Source organism: Balaenoptera acutorostrata, chromosome 11 (assembly GCF_949987535.1).
Source record: "Balaenoptera acutorostrata chromosome 11, mBalAcu1.1, whole genome shotgun sequence".
NCBI lineage: Eukaryota > Metazoa > Chordata > Mammalia > Artiodactyla > Balaenopteridae > Balaenoptera > Balaenoptera acutorostrata.
Window position 1 is genome coordinate 64,300,754 of NC_080074.1, and position 21,726 is coordinate 64,322,479.

The window sequence follows — 21,726 nt, forward strand, 5'->3', positions numbered from 1 at the left end:
TTTTTCAAGCAATAAATATATTACTTTAGTACTTTCAGAGTAAGATTATGACAAAATTTTGGAATCTCTTGGGTTTTGTGAGAAAAGCCCATTTCTGATTAAACACTGCAGTTAATCTATTTTTACTGCTGAGCATATATTGAGAGAGTGGGATCTTTCTGGTAGCCTGATTAGAAGGATCTTTTCATTGTGTAATCAACATGAAGGATGACATTTCTATGCCAGCCATCTTAAATTTTTCTGACTTTCATGGAACATATTAGAGCCAACTGCTGGAATATTTACTCTAGTAGAATAAAGTAGTTGGATTCTTTCCTTGCCTATTTTCTTTTTTTTTTTAAATTAATTAATTTATTTTTGGCTGCACTGGGTCTTCGTTGCTGCACGCAGGCTTTCTCTAGCTGCAGCGAGCGGGGGCAACTCTTTGTTGCAGTGTGTGGGCTTCACATTGTGGTGTTTTCTCTTGTAGCGGAGCACGGGCTCTAGGCACGTGGGCTTCAGTAGTTGTGGCTCACAGGCTCAGTAGTTGTGGCTTGCGGGCTCTAGAGCACAGGTTCAGTAGTTGTGGCACACGGGCTTAGTTGCTCCGCAGCATGTGGGATCTTCCCGGACCAGGGCTCAAAGCCGTGTTCCCTGCAATGGCAGGTGGATTCTTAACCACTGCGCCACCAGGGAAGTCCCTCCTTGCCTATTTTCTAAGGAGGAAAGTGTTGACTGAAACGTGTACTTGTTGGTGGCACTAGAAGAGTACAGATGGCAACTTTTAAAATAATTACCCTGTGCCAGTAGAGAAAAGTGTATATAATACACAGAACAGTGGGTAATGTCTAGAATGCAGATATATTTTCAGATATTGCTGTGTCTTTCCCTTCCCAAACATTAGACTTCACCTTCCTGTCAGAGTATTCCTCCACTACAGGCAACATCAAGGAAGAGGAAATCAGCACCACAGATTATATTACAGTGTATTCTTGATTTTATCTCAGTGGGTACTTTTTTGTTTTGTTTTGTTTTCTTTCCCAGGCCTGGAGTCAGGGAATAAATCTGAGCCACGGCAGTTATGACTAACAAGGTCTAGCTTAGTTTTTAGAACCCTAGGGTAATTACAGAGGAGTGTGATGCCACAGGTATACTTAACATTTAATATCTTCTTTGTTTCTTATGTTTTCTACAGTGTCATACCAGAGTAGCAGTAGCACTTCTGGACTAAATCCTTTTTTCCCTCAATACTGCCATCTGAGGGAAAAGGGATTTTTTTAGCAATTTACCTTTGTACTCCTAAAAATACTTTCAAGAAGTATAAAAATGAATACACAGATATTTAAATGTTAAGGCCTTTACGTTTGTGGTAAAATAGTCAAGTTTTTATATAAGAGTGAGGTGCACAGTGGAGAACCAGATTTAAATAACAACATGGCCATTCTCCTCTGATGTAATTTTTGCCCATTCTAAAAAGGCGTTTATGAAAGCCTTAATTACCTTGCCCTGTTTGTGGAGAATTAAGCTATGAATAGAGCATCATATTTAATATGGATAGAGAAAATTTTTCTGTAGCTACTATATAACTCCTAATTTTCAGATTGATTTGGCGTAATATAGATTATTTTCTGCCAGTAACTAGAAAATAAAAATTTTTAAAGTCAGAAAATCATGGCCTAGCCTTTGAAAGACATCAAGAAAGATATTTTTGAGCTGACTATGATTGTTGATTTGGAAATCGACTTCTTAAACAGCTGAAGTCTATGAGAATTCCGGCTGAAACTTCTGCAGTATAATTTGCTACATATTAAAAATTCTTCATAATAAATAGTTTTCAGAAGGCTTCTTGTTTTTCTTGTCTGAAGCTTCATTTTTTGGACACATTGAAGGATCGAGGTCTAATGTAATCCTTATACATAGAATAGAGACCACCTAGAAACAAAAAGATGTATATCAATAGAGTATCCATAGGAAACAAACACTGAATTTCTTCACTTGTATTTTTTCTAAAACTAACCTACAATTAAAAAACAAACAAACGCCCTCTATCTTATTAATTTTTGGCTTGGATCATATGAGTGACTCCAGGAAAAAAAAACAAAAAACAAATCTATGAGACCTTTAGGATCAGTATAAATCTGAATTTGTGATGTTACAATGCCACCCTGAAGTTTGAATTTTAAAATATTGGTGAGAAAGGAAAGTGGGAAGATTTGGCTAGATCTTGAGATAAAAACAATAGGCACTTCAACTTAGAAAACATCTATTCAGTGTCTACTAGTACTCAGTATTCTGAAGAAAAGCAAGGTAAATGGATCTAATCCCTGCTTCTAGGGATTTACAATCCAGTGAATGAATTAGCTATGTTTAGGCAGATGAGATAAATGTACATCTTCCCCAAGGATGAGGTCCTAGGGCCATGCAGAAAGGTGGAAGTGGTCAGGGAAAATATCCTGAGGAAGAGAGGAGCTGCTTCAGTGAATTCCAGGGATGTCAGCAAATGTTCATATCCAAAGCAAGTTAGGGGGCTTCCCTGGTGGCACAGTGGTCAAGAATCCGCCTGCCAATGCAGGGGACATGGGTTCGAGCCCTGGTCTGGGAAGATCCCACATGCCATGGAGCAGCTAAACCCATATGCCACAACTACTGAGCCTGCGCTCTGGAGCCTGCGCGACACAACTACTGAAGCCCGCGTGCCACAACTACTGAAGCCTGCGCACCGAGAGCCCGTGCTTCACAATGAGAAGACACTGCAATGAGAAGCCCACATGCCACAACAAAGAGCAGCCCCCTCTCGCCGCAACTAGAGAAAGCCCGCACGCAGCAATGAAGACCCAACACAGACAAAAATAAATAAATAAATTTATAAAAACCAAACAAACAAATAAAGCAAGTTAGGGAGTCACAGATTTAAACTACAAGTCACCACCCTCCCCATCCATATCAATTGTCAAGGCATCAGCTATCTAGTAGATTGTCTGAACTAAACCTTTACTTCATTTTCCTTCAGCTTTATTTCTTTTCTTTTTTTTTTAAACAGTTTCTTTTTTTTTTTTTTTTTTAATTAATTAATTAATTTATTTATTTATTTTTGGCTGTGTTGGGTCTTCGTTTCTGTGCGAGGGCTTTCTCTAGTTGTGGCAAGCGGGGGCCACTCTTCATTGCGGTGCGCGGGCCTCTCACTATCGCGGCCTCTCTTGTTGCGGAGCACAGGCTCCAGACGCGCAGGCTCAGTAATTGTGGCTCACGGGCCCAGTTGCTCCGCGGCACGTGGGATCCTCCCAGACCAGGGCTCGAACCCGCGTCCCCTGCATTGGCAGGCAGATTCTCAACCACTGCGCCACCAGGGAAGCCCAGCTTTATTTCTGACATCTCCTGTTAATACCTACAAAAAGTGCACAGAGCCTAAAGGGCAAGTTAGTTCTCATCTCAATTAGATAGCAAATTAAATATCTGCACAAATAATTATTAACCTCTTGCCTACCTCTTAAATGTTGGTGTTTGTTCCCTGGAGTTCTGATCCCAACCCTTTTGTCACCTCATTCACACCTGTTGCTTCACTGGTAAGCAAGTTAGATCTCTCTTCTGAATGTGAGACCCATGTATAGATTATATTATATGTGACATTTCCATATCCCATAGTTAGGTGGTCTCCAAAACTTTAAAGTTGTATATAAGTAAATATGTTGAGCATGCCCCTCAAAATGCACATTTATTTATAAACCATATAAATGTACTACGGTCAGTCTGTGTACTGGTAAAGCTTTTTTGTTCTTGGTTATTTTTGGCTATGCGGTGCGGCATGCATGCGGGATCTTAGTTCCTCGACCAGGGATTGAACCCATGCCCCCTGCATTGGGAGTATGGAGTCTTAACCACTGGACTGCCAGGGAAGTCCCGCTTTTTTGTTTTTAAGATAAAAATATTTTCTTCCCACGTCCCCATGGACCTCCTTATACATCAACTAGGGTATGAGTACTGTAATTTAGAGACATCTTCCATAGGTGTCTTAGTCAGTATAATATAAAATTAAGAGTTCAGGCTCTGGAATAGATTGCCCATGTTACTGTGAATAGGTAACCTTTCCTCTCTAAGCCTCAGTTTCCTTATCTGTAAATAGGATAATAACAATACCTACCTCATTGAGTATTGTTGTTTAATAAAGACTTTGTCTGGTCAGGAGCCCCTTGAGTCATACCTGAATTTATGCTAATTAGGTGACTCATGGTGGGCTCCTAGGTAGCTTCAGGATGTGGCTAGTCATGCCAGAAGACCAGCCATGTGATTAGAGGGTTCTTAGACTTGCAGGGAGGGGAGTAGGACTGGAGATTGAGTTCAGTCATGTGGCCAATGATTCAGTCAATCATGCCTACATAATGAAGCCCCAGTAAAAACTCTGGACACTGAAGCTCAGTGGAGTTTCTTGGTTGGTAAACACATGGATGTGCTGGGAGGGTGACATGCACCAATTCCACAGGGGGAGATTTTGAGTTTGGTACCCTCCCAGACCTTACCCTATGTGTCTATTTGGTCCTGATTTGTATACTTTATAATGAAATTGTAATTGTGAGTACGGTGCTTCCCTAAGTACTATAAGTTCTTCTAGTGAAATATCAAACCTGAGGGAGTCTTGGGAAACCTTGAATTTGTAGCCAGTTGGTCAGAAGTGCAGGTGGTCTGGGAAACCCCAATGGCAGTGTCTGAAAGAAGAGCGGTGTTTTTGGGAACCATGTCCTTAAACCTGAGGCATCTGATGTGAGCTCCACGTGGTTAACATCAGTATTGAGTTGTACTGCAATACACCAGGTGGTGTCAAAGTAGGTATTTATTAAGATTAAATGAGGGCTTCCCTGGTGGCGCAGTGGTTGAGAGTCTGCCTGCCAATGCAGGGGACACGGGTTCGAGCCCTGGTCTGGGAAGATCCCACGTGCCGCGGAGCAACTGGGCCCGTGAGCCACAATTACTGGGCCTGCGCGTCTGGAGCCTGTGCTCCGCAACAAGAGAGGCCGCGATAGTGAGAGGCCCGCGCACCGTGATGAAGAGTGGTCCCTGCTTGCCACAACTAGAGAAAGCCCTCACACAGAAATGAAGACCCAACACAGCCATAAATAAATAAATAAATAAATTTATTTTAAAAAAATGATATCTAAGATTAAATGAGATAATGATATATAAAGCAGAGTGACTTACACATCACAAGCACTCATTATATGTTATTATTGTTTTATCCAATATGTACTCGTCCTCTCACCAAACCTGTTCTTTCTTCTTCATTCTTTTTATGTGTGAAAGGCAAACCTTTCATTTGGTTGCCCAGACCAGAAACCTAGAAGTCATCCTTGATTCTTCCTTCCTTACTTTTTCCAATCACTTAGCTGCTGAGTCCTCAGTATTTCTAGAATCCATCTCCTCTCTGTTGCCATTGCCACTGCCTTAATTCATATCCAATTCATCATCTAATTGGCTTCTGCCTTTTTTCTCCCCTCCTTTGCAAATCATCTCTAATCATTTTCTTTTTCCTCTTAACACTTTCTTCATGGTAATATAAATATGCATGGAAAATAGTTCATAAAACTTAAATGACCAGATTAACAGATAGTTGTAGAATGAACACCTGTAATTATGGGTCAAGAAGTAGAATATTACAGGCATCCTGGAAGCCTCCAGGTTTCCCTTTCTGATCATATTCCCCTCCCTTTTTCATAGGTAACCACTGTTCTGAATTTTATGATAATAGTTTTCCTTGCCTTTATAGTGTGACAGTCTGTTTAGTATCCCTAAACAAACAGTTTCATATTGCCTGTTTCTGATCTTTCTGTACAGCAGGCATCTTTCTTTTTTTCTTTTGGCCAAGTGGCACGTGGGACCTTAGTTCCCCAACCAAGGATCGAACCTGCGCCCCCTGGATTGGAGGCGCGGAGTCTTAACCACTGGACCACCAGGGAAGTCTCCCAGCAGGCATCTTTTAGATGCTATTCTGACTGTTACTCTCCTGTTTAAACCCTTCACTGGCTCACTTCATCTTTTTACTCCTCAACTAGCAACCGTATAAATCTATTGGGGGATTTGTTTTATGTCAATTTAACTAAGCTGTTACTGTGTTTTCCAGAATTCCCTTCCCTGCATAGTTCCAGGTTAGCTTGGCCATGAGAGACATTTTATTTGAGATTTGAAGGTGAAAGTTGAAGCAGGAGCTGCCAAATTCTTTTTGCACTTGGAAGGCTTGGTGCAGAGCACCAGGTGCTATTACAGCTTGTGTATGTTGTTGTTTATCTGCTGGCTCACCTCGCTGTTGATGGGCAGCAGTCAGGCCCACAAATCCTTCAGCTCCTTCTGGATCTCCTCCGTTAGCTTTTCTGGCTCCTGGGCCAGGTGTGGATTAGCTCCATGATAGAGGGTGCCAGTTTTTCCTAAAGGTCATGCCATGATCAAGGTTGGAGTCAGCAAGACTCTGACTCAAGTTTCCATTTGTCTTTGTGGGTTCCAGCTCACCCTTGCAGATTCTAGTTTATTTTTCTTTCCCAATTGCTGCCTTGTTAACTTCAGGTGCCAGCATTAGAAATATAACCAACAACCTAACACGGACTGTTCAGCCAGCTCCCAAAATTGCTTAAGGTCGTATCTCTATAATAAATCCCTTTTTATATATCACTACTAGTAGTTTTCCTTCTCTGATTGAACTGACGGATCCAGAATTTGGTATTGGAAGCTTCCAGAGGAACATACCCTGAGCATTGGTTCTCTGAATTGGTTCTGGGTTATCTGGAGTTGGTTCTCTGATCTGATTAGATTTAAAGGTATTAATGGGCTTTTTTTTTTTTTTTCCCCTCCAGTGGCAAAGAGTATGCTACCAGTCCATGGCATGTGGTAGCAAAACATTAAAAAAATTATCACCTTGCAGATACCCTTAATCAGGTGCCTATAGAAAGCAAGGCTTTGGGTGATCAAGTATTTATTGTCATAGAACATTCAGTGGAAATAAGGAGTATAATAAGATTAGTAACTTTTAATTAATTAATTAATTTATTTATTTATTATTTATGGCTGTGTTGGGTCTTCGTTTCTGTGCGAGGGCTTTCTCTAGTTGCGGCGAGCGGGGGCCACTCTTCATCGCGGTGCGCGGGCCTCTCATTATCGCGGCCTCTCTTGTTGCGGAGCACAGGCTCCAGACGCGCATGCTCAGTAATTGTGGCTCACGGGCCTAGTTGCTCCGCAGCATGTGGGATCTTCCCAGACCAGGGCTCGAACCCGTGTCCTCTGCATTGGCAGGCAGATTCTCAACCACTGCGCCACCAGGGAAGCCCAAGATTAGTAACTTTTAAATGTGCTGGAGAACTTGGGAAAACTATATGATGGGCTCATGGCTTTAAATTCCTAGCTCAAGGTCTTGTGAGGGACCTGAAAGTTTTATGACTTTCTAAAAAGAAACTCTTAACTCCTGTAGCCATGAGACTGGTATTTTTGAAAAATGTACACAGGGGCAAACCCTGTGAGTGACTGATCACAACACAGATTAAATTCCCAACCTCATAACACCTCTTATGTTAAAGTTTAGGGCATTGGGTACTTCTCTGGTGGTCCAGTGGTTAAGACTCCACACTCCTAAAGCAGGGGGCAGGGGTTCGATCCCTTGTCAGGGAACTAGAGCCTGCATGCCGCAACTAAAAAAGACCCTGTGTGTCGCAATGAAGATCCCTCGTGCTACAACTAAGACCTGGCGCAGCCAAATAAATAAATAAATAAATATTAAAAAAGAAAAAAAGTTTAGAGCACTGCTTTGGAAGGCGAGGGACTCTGAAAATTGGGATGGGGACATATAAGCAGATTTCAGTGAAACTGGGTCCTTGAGCCCCTATATCTTACTGAGACTCCTTTGCCAGTAGAAACAGTCCTTCTCTCTGTCTGAGAATGACTGAAACTTGGACCAAAAAGTAGTCTCCACTAAATGAAGTTGAAATACCAGAACTTCCTTAGTATACTTCCATGGTACGGCAGTGATTCTTCTTTACTGGGGCAATTTTGTTCCCCAAGGAAATCTAGCAATGTCTGGAGACGTGTTTGGCTGTCACAGCGCGGGTGGGTGGGTACCATTGGCATCTAGTGGGTAGAAGCCAGGGTTGCTGCTGAACATTCTGTAATGCACAGGACAGTCCTCCACAACAAAGAATAATCCAGTCCAAAATGTCAATAGTGCTGAGATTGAGAAACTTTGCCATAAAGGAAGGTATCCAAAGGCTTAGGGAGATTGGAATGTTAGACTGGATTTATCCTGCTCACTCACCCCCTAAATATATCTCCTTCCTTCTGCAGAGCTGTGAGAAGTACATTTGTGAAGGGAGCCCTGGCCTCCTTGAAGAGGTCTATGGTAATGATTTCCTATAAGCCAGAAATGACAGTAGGAATTTCTGGGCTCCCTGAATTCAGTAGGGATGATGGGATTGTGGGGTGGCAGGGGTCAAGCGGCAACTTTTAATTGACAAAGACAAGGAAAGCATGATTACTGTAATGGGCAGCAAAGCCTGAGCAGTAATCAAAATAGTCTAAGCCACAAAGAACTTTGGCATTGGCTAATTGATTATGTTGTACCTAGAGTTGAAAGTGGTGAGCAGCATGTAAGCAGAAAAGCTCTAGGTCTGGCGAACAGAAGTTTGACTTGAATCATCACAATAGAGAGCCATGGCCCCTCAACCAATTCCCAAATTTGAGTCAATTCATAGACCCAAAGTCCCTGGAATAAACGAGAGGTCAGATCTCCTTAAGGAAAGACCCTGTTTCACAGCCAAAAATGCAAATACTATAAATCCTCCTTCTAGTCTTCCCCAAAGGCACCTATGACTATTCAGCAGGGTGCCTGTGCAAGAGGAAGGGGAAATAATCACATCTCTGGGACATTGTTAAATATTGATTTTGAATTGATACTAATGCCTGGAGAATTAGTGTGTTCTACCAGTCGAACTAGGAGTTTATGGTCAGGTCAGTGGAGTTTTGCTGTAGGTCTATTTTACAGTTGGTCTGGTAGGTCCCTGAACCTACCTTATGTTACTTCCCCAGTTATGGAATGTGTAATTGGAATAGACATACTCAGCAACTATCAGAATCCTCACATTGGTTCCCTGACCTGTGGAGTAAGGGCTATTATGGTAGGGAAAGCCAAGTGTAAGCCATTGTTGGTTTTTTTAAAAATTAATTAATTAACTTATTTTTGGCTGCGTTGGGTTTTCATTGCTGTGTGCGGCCTTTTCTCTAGTTGCAGCGAGTGGGCTTCTCATTGCGGTGGCTTCTCTTGTTGTGGAGCACAGGCTCTAGGTGCATGGGCTTCAGTAGTTGTGGCATGTGGGCTCAGTAATTGTGGTACGTGGGCTCAGTAGTTACGGCACACGGGCTCAGTAGTTGTGGCACATGGGCTCAGTTGCTCTGCAGCCTGTGAGATCTTCCCAGACCAGGGCTCAAACCCGTGTCCCCTGCATTGGCAGGCGATTCTTAACACTGTGACATCAGGGAAGTGCAGTGCAAGCCATTCTAAATGCTTCTATTACCAAAGCAATACTGCATTCCCAGAGGGATTGTAGAGACTAGTGTCATCATCAAGGACGTTAAAGATGCCAGGGTGGTGATTCCTACCATATCTCCATTCATTTTGCCTCTTTGGCCAGAAGACAGATGGATCTTGGAGAATGATAATGGATTTCTATAAACTTAATCAGGTGATCAGTCTAATTGCAGCTTCTGTACAGGTGTGGTTTCATTGCTATAGCAAATCAACACAATTTTTGCTATTTGTTTTGCAGCTATTAATCTGATTGATTGCTTTTTCCTGTATACCTTTTAGTAAAGACCATCAGAAGCAGTTTGCTTTCATCTGGCAGGGCCAGCAGTATACTTTCAGTGTTCAGTCTCACGGCTGTGTGAACTCTCCAGCCCTATGCCACAATCTAGTCTGCAGGACCTTGATCATCTCTCTATTCCACAGGACATCACATTAGTCCATTACACTGATCTGGTCTATCAAGGGCAAATTGCTACTATATTGGTAGGGTAAGGAGGATTGTGTCTGGAATGTATACCTTCTGGGGCATTTCTTAGTAGTTCCATGTCATGTGATTAAAGAAGGTGGAAAATTACACCCAGTACAGGAAGGATCATTAGTGACCCAAATCATTTAAGAATGTTTGGGTCAACACCCCAGTCAAATAACCATGAATAGCCAAGGTGCTTTCGGAAGGCAAAGGGTGGATGAAATGGCCAGTGGAAAAACATAGTTACAATATGAGCCATGATCATCCGACCAGTTGCAGAAACAAAGACTGTGATAGTTATGAATATTTCTTCCTTATTTTGATATGAATATACTTGTGTATACAGTCACCAATTTTTTTTCTATTTGCCATTTCCATTTACCTACCATCTAATATAAGAAGTGTTAATAGTAGTTAACTTTATATCTCAGGATTTAAGTCACAGGATATCAAAAGGGAATACAACTCAGCTCAAAGATGAATCAACATCACCCAAAGATGGACAAAGGGATTTTGTATCCTCTTTTGGGAGAGAGTTAGCATGTTTTTGGTTATACAAGGGATGGTTGATTTTGCCATTGTCTTTATTTGAAGGTAAGTGTATTAAAAGAGGTGTACATGGATGCCAGGTTGACAAGGGATAGACAGTGACGGATTTGTAATGTAACAACTTAGCTAAACTATAACTAGATTTTCCAGAATTCCTTTCCTTTCATTCCCTGAAAAATTGAACAAGATACATTTTGCATGAGATTTAAAAGGTAGAAGTAAAGCAGCAGCCAAATTCTTTTTACCTGGGAAGGCACTGTTGCAGCGTATTTTTGCTTATCTGCTGGCCCACCTGGTTGGCATGGGGCAGCAATCAGGAGTGCAGCTACCATGGCTCCTGCTGAATTTCCTCTTTCACCTTCTCTTACTCCTTGGCCAGGTCCACGTTTAGCTCCAGGATGAGGGGCATCGCTTTTTCTATGTCACTCCATCATCAAATTTGGAGGTTTAGAGATGGTGAGAAATCCATAAGGATTCCAGACCATCCTGTGTGTTTCAGCTCATCCTTGCAGGTTCCAGATTTTTCTTGCTTCTCTCATTTTTCATCTCCCTGTTCTAACTGCTTGCTCTGCCCACTTCAGGTCCCAGATCCTGATACATAAGCAAGAGCCTCACAATTACATAAGTCCAAATACCTAAAATAAATCTCTTACTATATGTCACTACTCCTAGCTCTGCAGTCTCATCAAACACTGATTGATTTGCCTACCATACCAAACTGTGTCAAGTTTCACTAACATGCCATGCTTCTGTGCCTTTGTTTTTTTCCTCTGCCTAGAATCCTGACCTCCTTCTCTGCTTAGTTAATTCCTCTACATTCTTGGCTCATCACATGGTTTGCATCCTTAGAGAAGCCTCCCTGGACTCTCAGCCCTAGTTAAATGCCTCTCCTTTGTGCTTGTGCTTCCATAGCAACCTGTGTTATCTTATCGTAGTACCTCTGACTTTCTATTGTCTTCTCCTGCTCTTGATCTCTCTCCCTAAGGAGATTAAACTAGTTGAGGGTAGAGAGTTAGTTTCACTGCTGTATCTCTAGACCAGCACAGTGCCTTGCACATAGCTCATGCTCATAAGTGTTTTCTGAATGATGAAAATGAGGCCTGTTACTTCGTAGTAAAGTTTCTTGTTGTATTTTGTTCAAGACAGCTCATAGTAAAAAGATAATTACCATATAACTCCCTATAGGCAAGCCCCACACCCATCATCCCATAATCCTAGACCTACTCAGGCTGATTCTACTTTGCACAGCATGAAGGGGAGCTAAGAACATTGTGACTTGTTCTCATTAACGCAGACAAAAATTTTAGGTAATTTAGGTCCCAAAGTAGACTCCTTGTTAGAACTAAATGATTTAGCTGTTGATATAACCTGAATCAACCAGATAATTTTATACCCATTCTTTGGATTTGACTGTGTAAATATTGCTTAATTTATAGACTAATAAAAAATAGCCTATTGCTCAAGCTTGGAATAGCTGAGTTATATAGGGTATAAACTATTCACTGCTCCTTTCACTATAGAGGATAACAGAAACTATAACCTAGGTCTCCACTGGGTTTTTCTTTTTTTAGATTGAAGTATAATTCACATACAATTTGAATTTATGGTGTACAACATAATGATTCTATATTTGTATGTATTGTGAAATGATTACAATAAGCCTAGTTAACATCTATTACCATATATAGTTACAGAATTTTTTTCTTGTGATGAGAACTTTCAAGATCTACCCTCGTAGCAACTTTCAAATATGCAATACAGTATTATTGACTATAGTCACTATGCTGTACATTACATCCCCATGACTCGTTTATTTTATAACTAGAAGTCTGTACCTTTTGCCTACTGAGGTTTTTTTTTTCCAGTGCTTAAAATACCAAGAGATTAAGCCTATCACTGGGCAGCAACCTCAACCAAGTGAAGATCACTGTCTTTCTTACCATTCCTCCTCCATTACATCATCTTGACCCAATATTCATGAATGAATATGAATGAATAAATAAAAATACACTCTAATATGAATGGATGAATAAATCAAAATACTCTCAAAGGGGCTTCCCTGGTGGCGCAGTGGTTGAGAGTCTGCCTGCCAATGCAGGGGACACGGGTTCGAGCCCTGGTCTGGGAAGATCCCACATGCCACGGAGCAACTGGGCCCGTGAGCCACAATTACTGAGCCTGCGCATCTGGAGCCTGTGCTCCGCAACAAGAGAGGCCACGATAGTGAGAGGCTGGTGCACCGTGATGAAGAGTGGCCCCCGCTTGCCGCAACTAGAGAAAGCCCTCGCACAGAAACAAAGACCCAGCACAGCCATAAATAAATAAATAAATAAAAATAAATTAAAAAAAAAAAAAACTCTCAAAGACAGCTGAACACAAGATACAAATTAAGCAGGTTACCTAGAGTCACAGCTCTTACAACGAATCCTTGGGCAGCAACTCTCATGTGAATAAGATGAATGGACATTTTCTGATCTCTTCTGTATTTTAACTTGTAAAGACCACAGGACTCCACAGTCGTAAAGCCTGCTATCCCTGTAAATTAAAAAAGTAGGGATTATAAAAATAGCAGGCTAAAATTCCCAAGAGCTTAGAGAATTGAATAAAAGACTGTGCAAGGGATCAGTACCCGGAAGATAAGCAGGCAAGATACCAAAGGATACTTCACTCATGGATTCAATATTTGCAGTTTTGACTCTTCCCAGAAAAACCTGAACTGTATACTATAGTAACTTGTCTAGTAATTTCTAATTTTCCTGAGGCATGGCTTCAAATTTATAGGCTGCAAGCCTTTTATTTGGGGCAAGTCACTTAACCAGTGAGTGAACCAACCAAAATCTCAGCGTTCATAGCTTTTGGGTGTTTGGCTTTATTCCTCTCTACTTGTTATTAAATAAGGAGTAAATCTAGTAAAGTGAAAGAAACTTTACTCTTCTGTGAAAATGAGATATTAAATTTTAATGAGAGGTAAAAAGGTGTGAATATTTGCATGAGAAATATGTGACTCTGGGAAGAACTGTGATTCTAGAAAATTCCAGAAGCCCATACAAATATTTCTGTATTCACTACATATGTCAAGGGGTGAATATACTGCTGGGACAACCAAGATTCTGTGTAATTGACTCTAAAACAGAAAACTGAATAGGAATCAACTGAATAGGAAAAATTCTAGAAAGCGATTTGAAACACTATGAGAACTTAACCCATGACAAATCAAGATAACCAAATAACAGATAAGGGAAAAACTATTTGAACTAACTTGGATTTGTATCTTACACCAGACCCTACAAAAAAATTCTGGATGGGTTAGAATTAAATATGAAAATAAAAATATCAACAAAATCTAGAAGAAAATAGAACAGCATATTTATAACACTTAAAAGGGGGTAAGGTAGACTTAAAAAAAAGTGACAAGGACAAAAATGCTATATTTTGACATAAGAATAAAGGAAACTTGCATAATAAAAGTGTGGCTCTATTTTGGGGGATCTCTCTTCCATCCTATTGATTTATGCATCTATCCCTTCATCAATACCACACAGTCTTGATTACTCTATCTATATATTAAGCCTTAGTATCTGGTAGGGGTGATTCCTTCCACTTAATACTTTTTTTTTTTTTTTATTAAAGGTATCCATCCTTGAGATCAACTGCCTCCTTTTTTTTTTTTTTAATTTATTTTATTTATTTATTTTTGGCTGTGTTGGGTCTTCGTTGCTGTGTGTGGACTTTCTCTAGTTGTGGCGAGTGGGGGCTACTCTTCGTTGCGGTGCGCAGGCTTCTCATTGGGGTGGCTTCTCTTGTTGCAGAGCACGGGCTCTAGGCACGCGGGCTTCAGTAGTTGTGGCACATGGGCTTAGTTGCTCCATGGCATGTGGGATCTTCCCGGACCAGGGCTCGAACCCATGTCCCCTGCACTGGCAGGAGGATTCTTAACCACTGCACCATCAGGGAAGCCCTACTTTATACTTTTTCTTAAAAGAGGTAGTTTTAGCCATTCTAGAACTTTTGCCTTTATATAAATTTTAGAATAAGCTTGTTTCTGTCTACAAAAAAACATTGCTGGGATTTTGATAGGAATTACAGCAAACCCATAGATGAGTTTGGGGAGAATTGACATCTCTTTTCAATTTTGAAAAGTTTGAATATAACTGAATTTAGCTGGAAACACTTTTTATCTTTCTACTTTAATCACGCTAAATGTCTCTGGAAAAACAATTTAATTTACAACAGGCACAGTGATTAATCTCTGTTCATTACAGTGATCTGTTCAAGTGGCACTGAGTTCTTGAATTGTTTTGCTAGTTAAAAATGCTAAAGAAGACGAATAAATCACTACAAAATTATTTGCCTCCATTTCTTGTGCTATTACAAGCCTTAATCAAATTAAGTGGAACTTTCAAACACAGAATATTACTATAAAGTAAAGTTTTGATTATTTTTGATATGTGAATAATGACACTTCTAAAGTTGCTAGATTTGTAGTGGCATTTAATGGAAACATATGACTTATACCTATTTAGAGGCTTTTGCGGAATTAATCACAAAGTTATGTACATCTGATTTATATATATATTTTTAAAAAAATTTTTATTGAAGTATATTTGATTTACAATGTGTTAATTTCTGCTGTACAGCAAAGTGATTCAGTTATAATATATATATTCTTTTTCATACTTTTTTCCATTATGGTTTACAACAGGATATTGAGTATAGTTCCCTGTATGTACATCTGATTTAAATAAGTTATTTTAATAGTTTCCAGACAAAAAAAGTACAAGGAAAGAGGCATGGCTGAAGTATTAAATAATAATGCCTAGGGCAGCTAAAGCATACAAAAGAGAAAGAAGAGAAAGCTTAGATTTTAAAACATAATATTGGTGCTTAGATTTTGTGGGGTTTTTTTAAAGTCCACATACATATAGTATTTGTTTAAAATGTAAACATATCAAATATGTGTTGGGAAAGGATAAAGAGGCTAAGACTCCAGGTATAATTAGAATAATACTTCTTTAACCTGGAGTTAACTTAACCATCAACCTCAGCATCTGGAACACATCAGGAAGCCAGTAACAAGCCACAGAGCATGAACACCACAAAGTTCATGCTCTCAAGTGTACAGGTAGGCCCAGGCTTTCATTCAGAGCTTCTTTACTCTGAACTGACTCATGGTTCTTTTAAGCGTGGGTATCTAGCTTCTGACACCAGAGAACATTAGAAGCAGAAGTTTCTGATGGTACCCAACAGTAATGGAAGAAACAGAAAAGTCTATAAACATCGACACAAGAACTTAAAGGTTGGAGTTGATTAGAGAACAAAGAGACATGTAAATCTTCCTCAACTCATGACAGGGTTACACCTTGAAAAACCCATCGTAAGTTGAAAATACTGTAAGTCAAAAATTCATTTAATACACCTCACCTATTGAACATCATAGCTTAGCCTAGCCTACTTTAAACATGCTTGGAATACTTACATTAGCCTGTAGTTGGGCAAAATCATCTGACACAAGCCTATTTCATAATACAGTGTTGAATATCTCATGTAATTCATTGAATATTGTACTGAAAGTGAAAAACAGGATGGTTGGGTACAGAGTGGTTGTAAGTGTATTGGTTGTTTACCTGTATGATGGCGAGGCTGACTGGGAGCTGCCACTGCCCAGCATCGTAAGAGAGTATCATACTACATATTGCTAGGCCAGGAAAAGATCAAAATTCAAAGTATGGTTTCTATTGAATGCGAATTGCTTTCTCATCATCTTAAAGTCAAAAAGTCGTAAGTTGAGGACCATCTGTATACATCTCAATAGTCTCTAATAGGCTCTGTATAATAATAAACTCATGCTGCTGCTGCTGATTCTGAGTCATTACAGAAAAGTTACAGTCCATTCAATCAATCCTATTTAGATTGGCTGGGAACCAGTAATTTTCGATAGACTGCTAATGAAAATGGATTAAACAGAATAAAAAATTGATGCTTCATAATAATAAGAGTTAATATTTACTGAGGATTTGCTATACACTAGAAACTGTGTTGAAAGTGTAACTCATTCATGCATAGAAGGGGTTAGCTCCAATTATCTGAAAACATTCAATTATATAAACTATTTCAATACTCAAAGATACTGGGTAAGGCATTATTGTTTTATTAGAAACAGCTTTACAGTATCCAGTCAAGGCTTGTACTTACCTACAGGGACAAAGGGGGAATCTCTAGATTTCCTGATCAGTCGGGATAACTGGCCTTCGTCCTCATCTGCTGACCACTGGTTATCTGAAGACATTTTTCTCTCTAGTAACAGTAGGGGATAATCAAAAAGAATCTGTTTCCGTCTCCCAATATACTCTTGATTATGTGTTCTTCTGTCTTCATTTGCTCGACATGCTTGTCTGCTCAACTGAAATAAACAGTTATCTTTCCTTCACCCTTTGCATTGTGGAGTCCTTTCATTTTGTTTAGGGGTGGAGGCAAGAAAAATACACAAAGAGGTAAATGATAATCAGATTCCATGAATACAGAGTAAAAACACAGATCATAAGTGTGTTATTCAGTCCTCTTTCACTGCTTGGCATTTGAAATCATTGGGAACCTCAGAACTTCTGCAAACAGTAAGAACACAGAGTTTCTTTCACAAAATATAGTTTTAAAGAATGATGGCAGTGCCAACATAGGCAAAAATACCTCCAGATTTACAGGTGATGGGAGAATGATCACTCCAGTTCCGCAGAATGTGTAGGGCATTATAAAGCACCTACCATGTAACAGATGCTATGCTAGACAATGGAAATAATCTTCCTTGTCTGCACAGGATGAATGAGGAAACTAGTAAGAGCAACTATAATCACAATCAACATGGTCTGGCAGTACCTCAGTTTGTTATCCGTGCAACCCTCTATTTTCAACCCTCAAAATTCAAATATGAAGGCTTCATTCTACCAATCAGCTTTCATCAGAAAATGTAACCCGGTAAGTGGAAGCAGCACAATACCTTTGGCGTACTCCACCACCTGCAGCCTGTCTCCTGGTGTTCGTTGAGCTGGAAGCCATAGATCAGAACAGGCTTTGTTAGGCCAGGACACGTTGACGTGCGATTTCCATTTAATTGATAATGGGAAAGCCCAGAACCCTCCCCTCACCAAGGGGGAGTGGCCGGCTGGTATTGGCCATAGCCCCAGCTGGAAACTCACTGGTAGAAGCACCTGGACCACAAACATTAGGCTTTCCAAGATAACATTCAAGGAAACATTAGGCTTTTGTAGAAGATGCCTTTCCTTCTGCCTTCACAAGGACGCTCCCAACTTCCTTCTGTGGCTTTGAATCCCGCTACCCAACTCCTGGGCCCGAAATTGAAGGGAAAGTTGGTGCAGGGTTACAACACTAGGTTTGTAGGTGGGAGTGGGGGTTAGCCTTATGAGGCCAAGATTCTTGTGGTCTTTTAGTGCGCTTGCCAGAGGGGCGCCCGCTGTGGCCGGGATCGGGGACTGAGACGGCGCGAGCCTAACCCAGCTCACCTGACCGCCAGGCCCTCGCACCTGGCGGGCCCTGCGGAGCCTGGAGCTGCACGCGCGCCCTGCCGGGAAGGACGTGATGTCACTGCGTCCCAGCCAATCCGAGGGCAGGGCGGGCCGGCACGGGAAGACGCCGAGCGAGCTGCTGCCCTGCGCTTGCGCGTGGAGGTCGAGGCTAATCTGGCTTTCTGGGCGGGTGGTGGTGGACGGCCCCTTAGCTGCTGTTATGAAGGTGCAGCCTTGGGCCCCTTGAGGCCTCGGAGAAGTTCTGACTCACCGCCTCCGTCCGACTGCAGCCACAAAGACCTCAGGATGAGGGCAGAGGACCAGGTAGCGTTCGTGCTTTTTCCTTGTAACTTTTAATTTTTAAATAATTTTAGATTTACAGAAAAGTTTCCAGAATAGTACCCCCAAAATGTGTATCTGACACTTAGATACCCCTTTGTTAACATTGCGCTACATTTGCTTTATCATTTCTCTCTAGATATGATTTCTTCCTTCCTTCCTTCCTTCCTTCCTATGAACCACCTGAGAGAAGGCTGCACCCTGATAGGGCTATACCCCTATATACGTTGTGTGCATTTGGGGAATTCTCTTACATAACCATAGTACAATGAGCAAAATCAGGAAATTAACATTGCTATAATACTATAAAGATTTTATTCATAGTTCACCAGTGGTCCCAATAATCCTTAATAGCAAAAAAAATTTTTTTTTCTGGTCTAGGATCCAATCAAGATTGCATATTGCATTTGGTTGTCAAGTCTCTTTCGTGTTCTTTAATCTGGAACATTTCCTTAGTCGGTGTATTACTCAAGGTTCTCCAGAGAAACAGAACTGATAGGATATATATATATATATATATATATATATATATATATATATATACACATACATACATATATGTATATATGTATACCTGATCGAAGATATGCATATATACATATATATGAGGAGATTTATTGCAGGAATTGGTGCACGTGGTAATGGGGACAGAGAAGTCCCAGGATCTGCCACCTGCAAGCTGGCAATGGTGTCAGTCCCTGTCCAAGTCCAAAGGCCCGAGAACTAGGAGCACTCATGTCTGAGGGCTGGAGAAGATAAATGTCCCAGCAGCTCAGGCAGAGAGCAAAGTCACCCTTACTCTGCCGTTTTGTTTTATTCAGGCCCTCCATGGGTTGGATGGTGCCAACCCGCATCAGTGAGGGTGACCTTTATTCAGCCTACGAATTCAAATGCTAATCTTCTGAAAATACCCTCGCAAACCCATCCAGAAAAAATGTTTTACCAGCTTTTTCTGCATCCCTTAGCCCAGCTAAGTTGATGCATAAAATTAACCATCACAGTTGTCTTTTGTCTTTCATGACCTGATATTTTGCCAATGCAGGCCAGTTATTTTCTAGGATGTCTCTAAATTTAAGTTTTTTCTGATGCTTTCTCATCATTAGATTGAGGCTGTGCATTTTTGGCAGAATATCGCAGAAGTGATGTTGTGTCTTCTTGGCTTGTCATATCAGGAGGCACATAAAGTCAGCTTGTGTGGTGGTAGTAACTTTTATTCGATATTCTGCTGATAGATGTCTAACAACTGGATCTCCAGGGAAAAAAACCCCTTGTTTGTAATATTTACCGATTTCCGTGGTATAAATACTCCCACCATGGTCGATTTCAAGCTACTGTCCTATAGTCACTACACACAAAATTGGGAAGAGATATGACTCTTCTGAGTTGGTGTGAAGTTGGCTGTAGCACACCACTGCTTTGATCACTTGGTTTTAGATGGTGTCTGCCTGTTTCCCCACTGTAAACTTACTATTTTTTCCCTTTATATTTAATAAGTATTTTGTGAGGAGATACTTTAATATTATATAAATATGCTGTTATTTATCAGATTTTTACCCATTAATTTCAGCACACAGTGATGATGATCCTTGCCTGGATCAATTAATATTATGTTTGCCAAATAGTAATTTCCTAAATCCATCATTCCTTTTATATTTTTCAGTTGGTATTCTACTATAAGAAATCACTTTCCCTCCTTCCCTATTTAATTATTCATTTATTTATATCAGTTTGGACTCATGAATTTCCATTTTATTCAGTAGCTTATAATTCATACCATAATTAATTTATTTTGATGGCCAAATTGTCCTAGATTTGGCTAGTGGGAGCCCCTTCAAGCTGGCTCTCCTATGTCCTATTGACATGACACTATCATTCTTCAAACACTTCTTTAAATCCTGGTGTAGCAAGTTGTTCCAGGCTGAACGTGTAATTTTTCTCCCCTAGCCCTGAAATCAGCCATTTCTTCAAGGAGTCCTGATTCATTTTAGTGGAGAATGATACTAAGAAAGCAAGTTTTGGGAACTAGAGGTTCTCATTGTTACTGGAGTGTCATTACTTCTAGGTCCTCTTAGCAGAGTTAGGATTTATATCTCTCTATGTTTTTATTTCTATAAAGCTTTATCAGAACCATGAATTCATAGTAATAGCTCCAGTTTCAGTCCAGTTCCACAGTGTTCATTCCAGTCTTCCCCTTTTCATATTTGTGATTTCTTTTTCTGACTGTGAGAGACCTGACTCCCACTATCCTCAGTATATTCATCTGCTTTATTCTAGACAAAAAAAGTAGTTTCAGAATTTCTAACCCATACCTCTGTGAAAAACAAGCCTATGAAATATTTTTTTATAGTTCTTTTTGTCAAAGGAATACAGTCAAAATACTGTCTTCAAAAATCACTTGGATTGAAAACATGTCTACACAAAAACTTGTTCACAGATGTTCATAGCATCTTTATTCGCAATAGCCAACAAGTGGAAACAACCCAAACAGCCATCATTTGATGAATGGAGAAATAAAATGTGATATATGCATCAATGGAATATTATTTGGCCATAAAAAGAAATGAAGTACTGATACATGCTACATCATAGATAAACCTCAAAAACATGCTAAATGAAATAAGCCTGTCACAAAAGACCATGTATTGTGTGATTCCATTTATGTGAAATGTCCAGAATAGGCAAATCTTTAGAGACAGAAGGTGGTTGCCTAGGGCTGTGAGACAGTGGGGGCGGGGAAATAGGGAGTGACTATTAATGGGTACAAAGTCTTTTTAGGGGGTGATGAAAAGTGCTTTAAAAATAGATTGTGATGGTGGTTACACAACTCCGAATATACTGAAAACCACTGAATTGTATACTGTAGGTAAATATTATGATATATGAACTATATCTCAAAACTGTTGTTAAAAATAAGTCACTTGAGGGGCTTCCCTGGTGGCGCAGCGGTTGAGAGTCTGCCTGCCAATGCAGGGGACACGGGTTCGAGCCCTGGTCCGGGAAGATCCCACATGCCACGGAGCAACTGGGCCCGTGAGCCACAGCTACTGAGCCTGCGCGTCTGGAGCCTGTGCTCCGCAGCAAGAGAGGCCGCGATAGTGAGAGGCCCGCGCACCGCGATGAAGAGTGGCCCCCGCTTGCCGCAACTGGAGGAAGCCCTTGCACAGAAACAAAGACCCAACACAGCCATAAGTAAATAAATAAATAAATAAAAATAAAATTTAAAAAAAAAAAAAAAAGTCACTTGAAAAGAAAAGCTATTTGGATTAATTTATTCCCCCTCCATCAATGTGGTTAGCATTCATTTGAAATACATTTAGGCGTTTTTT

General features: G+C 40.5%; 1 protein-coding gene across 1 annotated transcript; it reads right to left on the reverse strand.

The window, feature by feature from the left end:
• Window positions 1–1,817: 1,817 nt before the first annotated feature.
• HIGD1C (HIG1 hypoxia inducible domain family member 1C) lies at window positions 1,818–16,929 on the reverse strand. The gene is made up of 3 exons (XM_028165836.2): window positions 16,737–16,929; window positions 12,945–13,079; window positions 1,818–1,911 (listed from the first exon to the last, which is right to left on the reverse strand). Exons 1-3 carry the CDS (start codon window positions 16,828–16,830, stop codon window positions 1,847–1,849), a joined length of 294 nt encoding a protein of 97 aa, XP_028021637.1. The 5' UTR covers window positions 16,831–16,929; the 3' UTR covers window positions 1,818–1,846.
• Window positions 16,930–21,726: the final 4,797 nt, after the last annotated feature.

Excerpts from the sequence above, each read along its gene's own strand:
- HIGD1C (XM_028165836.2), bottom strand. The coding sequence starts at position 16,830 with ATGTCTTCAGATAACCAGTGGTCAGCAGATGAGGACGAAGGCCAGTTA. Across the intron at positions 13,080-16,736 it reads TTCCCCCTTTGTCCCTGTAG|GGATAGCAGGCTTTACGACT; the intron begins GTAAGTACAAGC and ends TTTAATTTACAG. Across the intron at positions 1,912-12,944 it reads TGTAAGAGCTGTGACTCTAG|GTGGTCTCTATTCTATGTAT; the intron begins GTAACCTGCTTA and ends TTTTGTTTCTAG.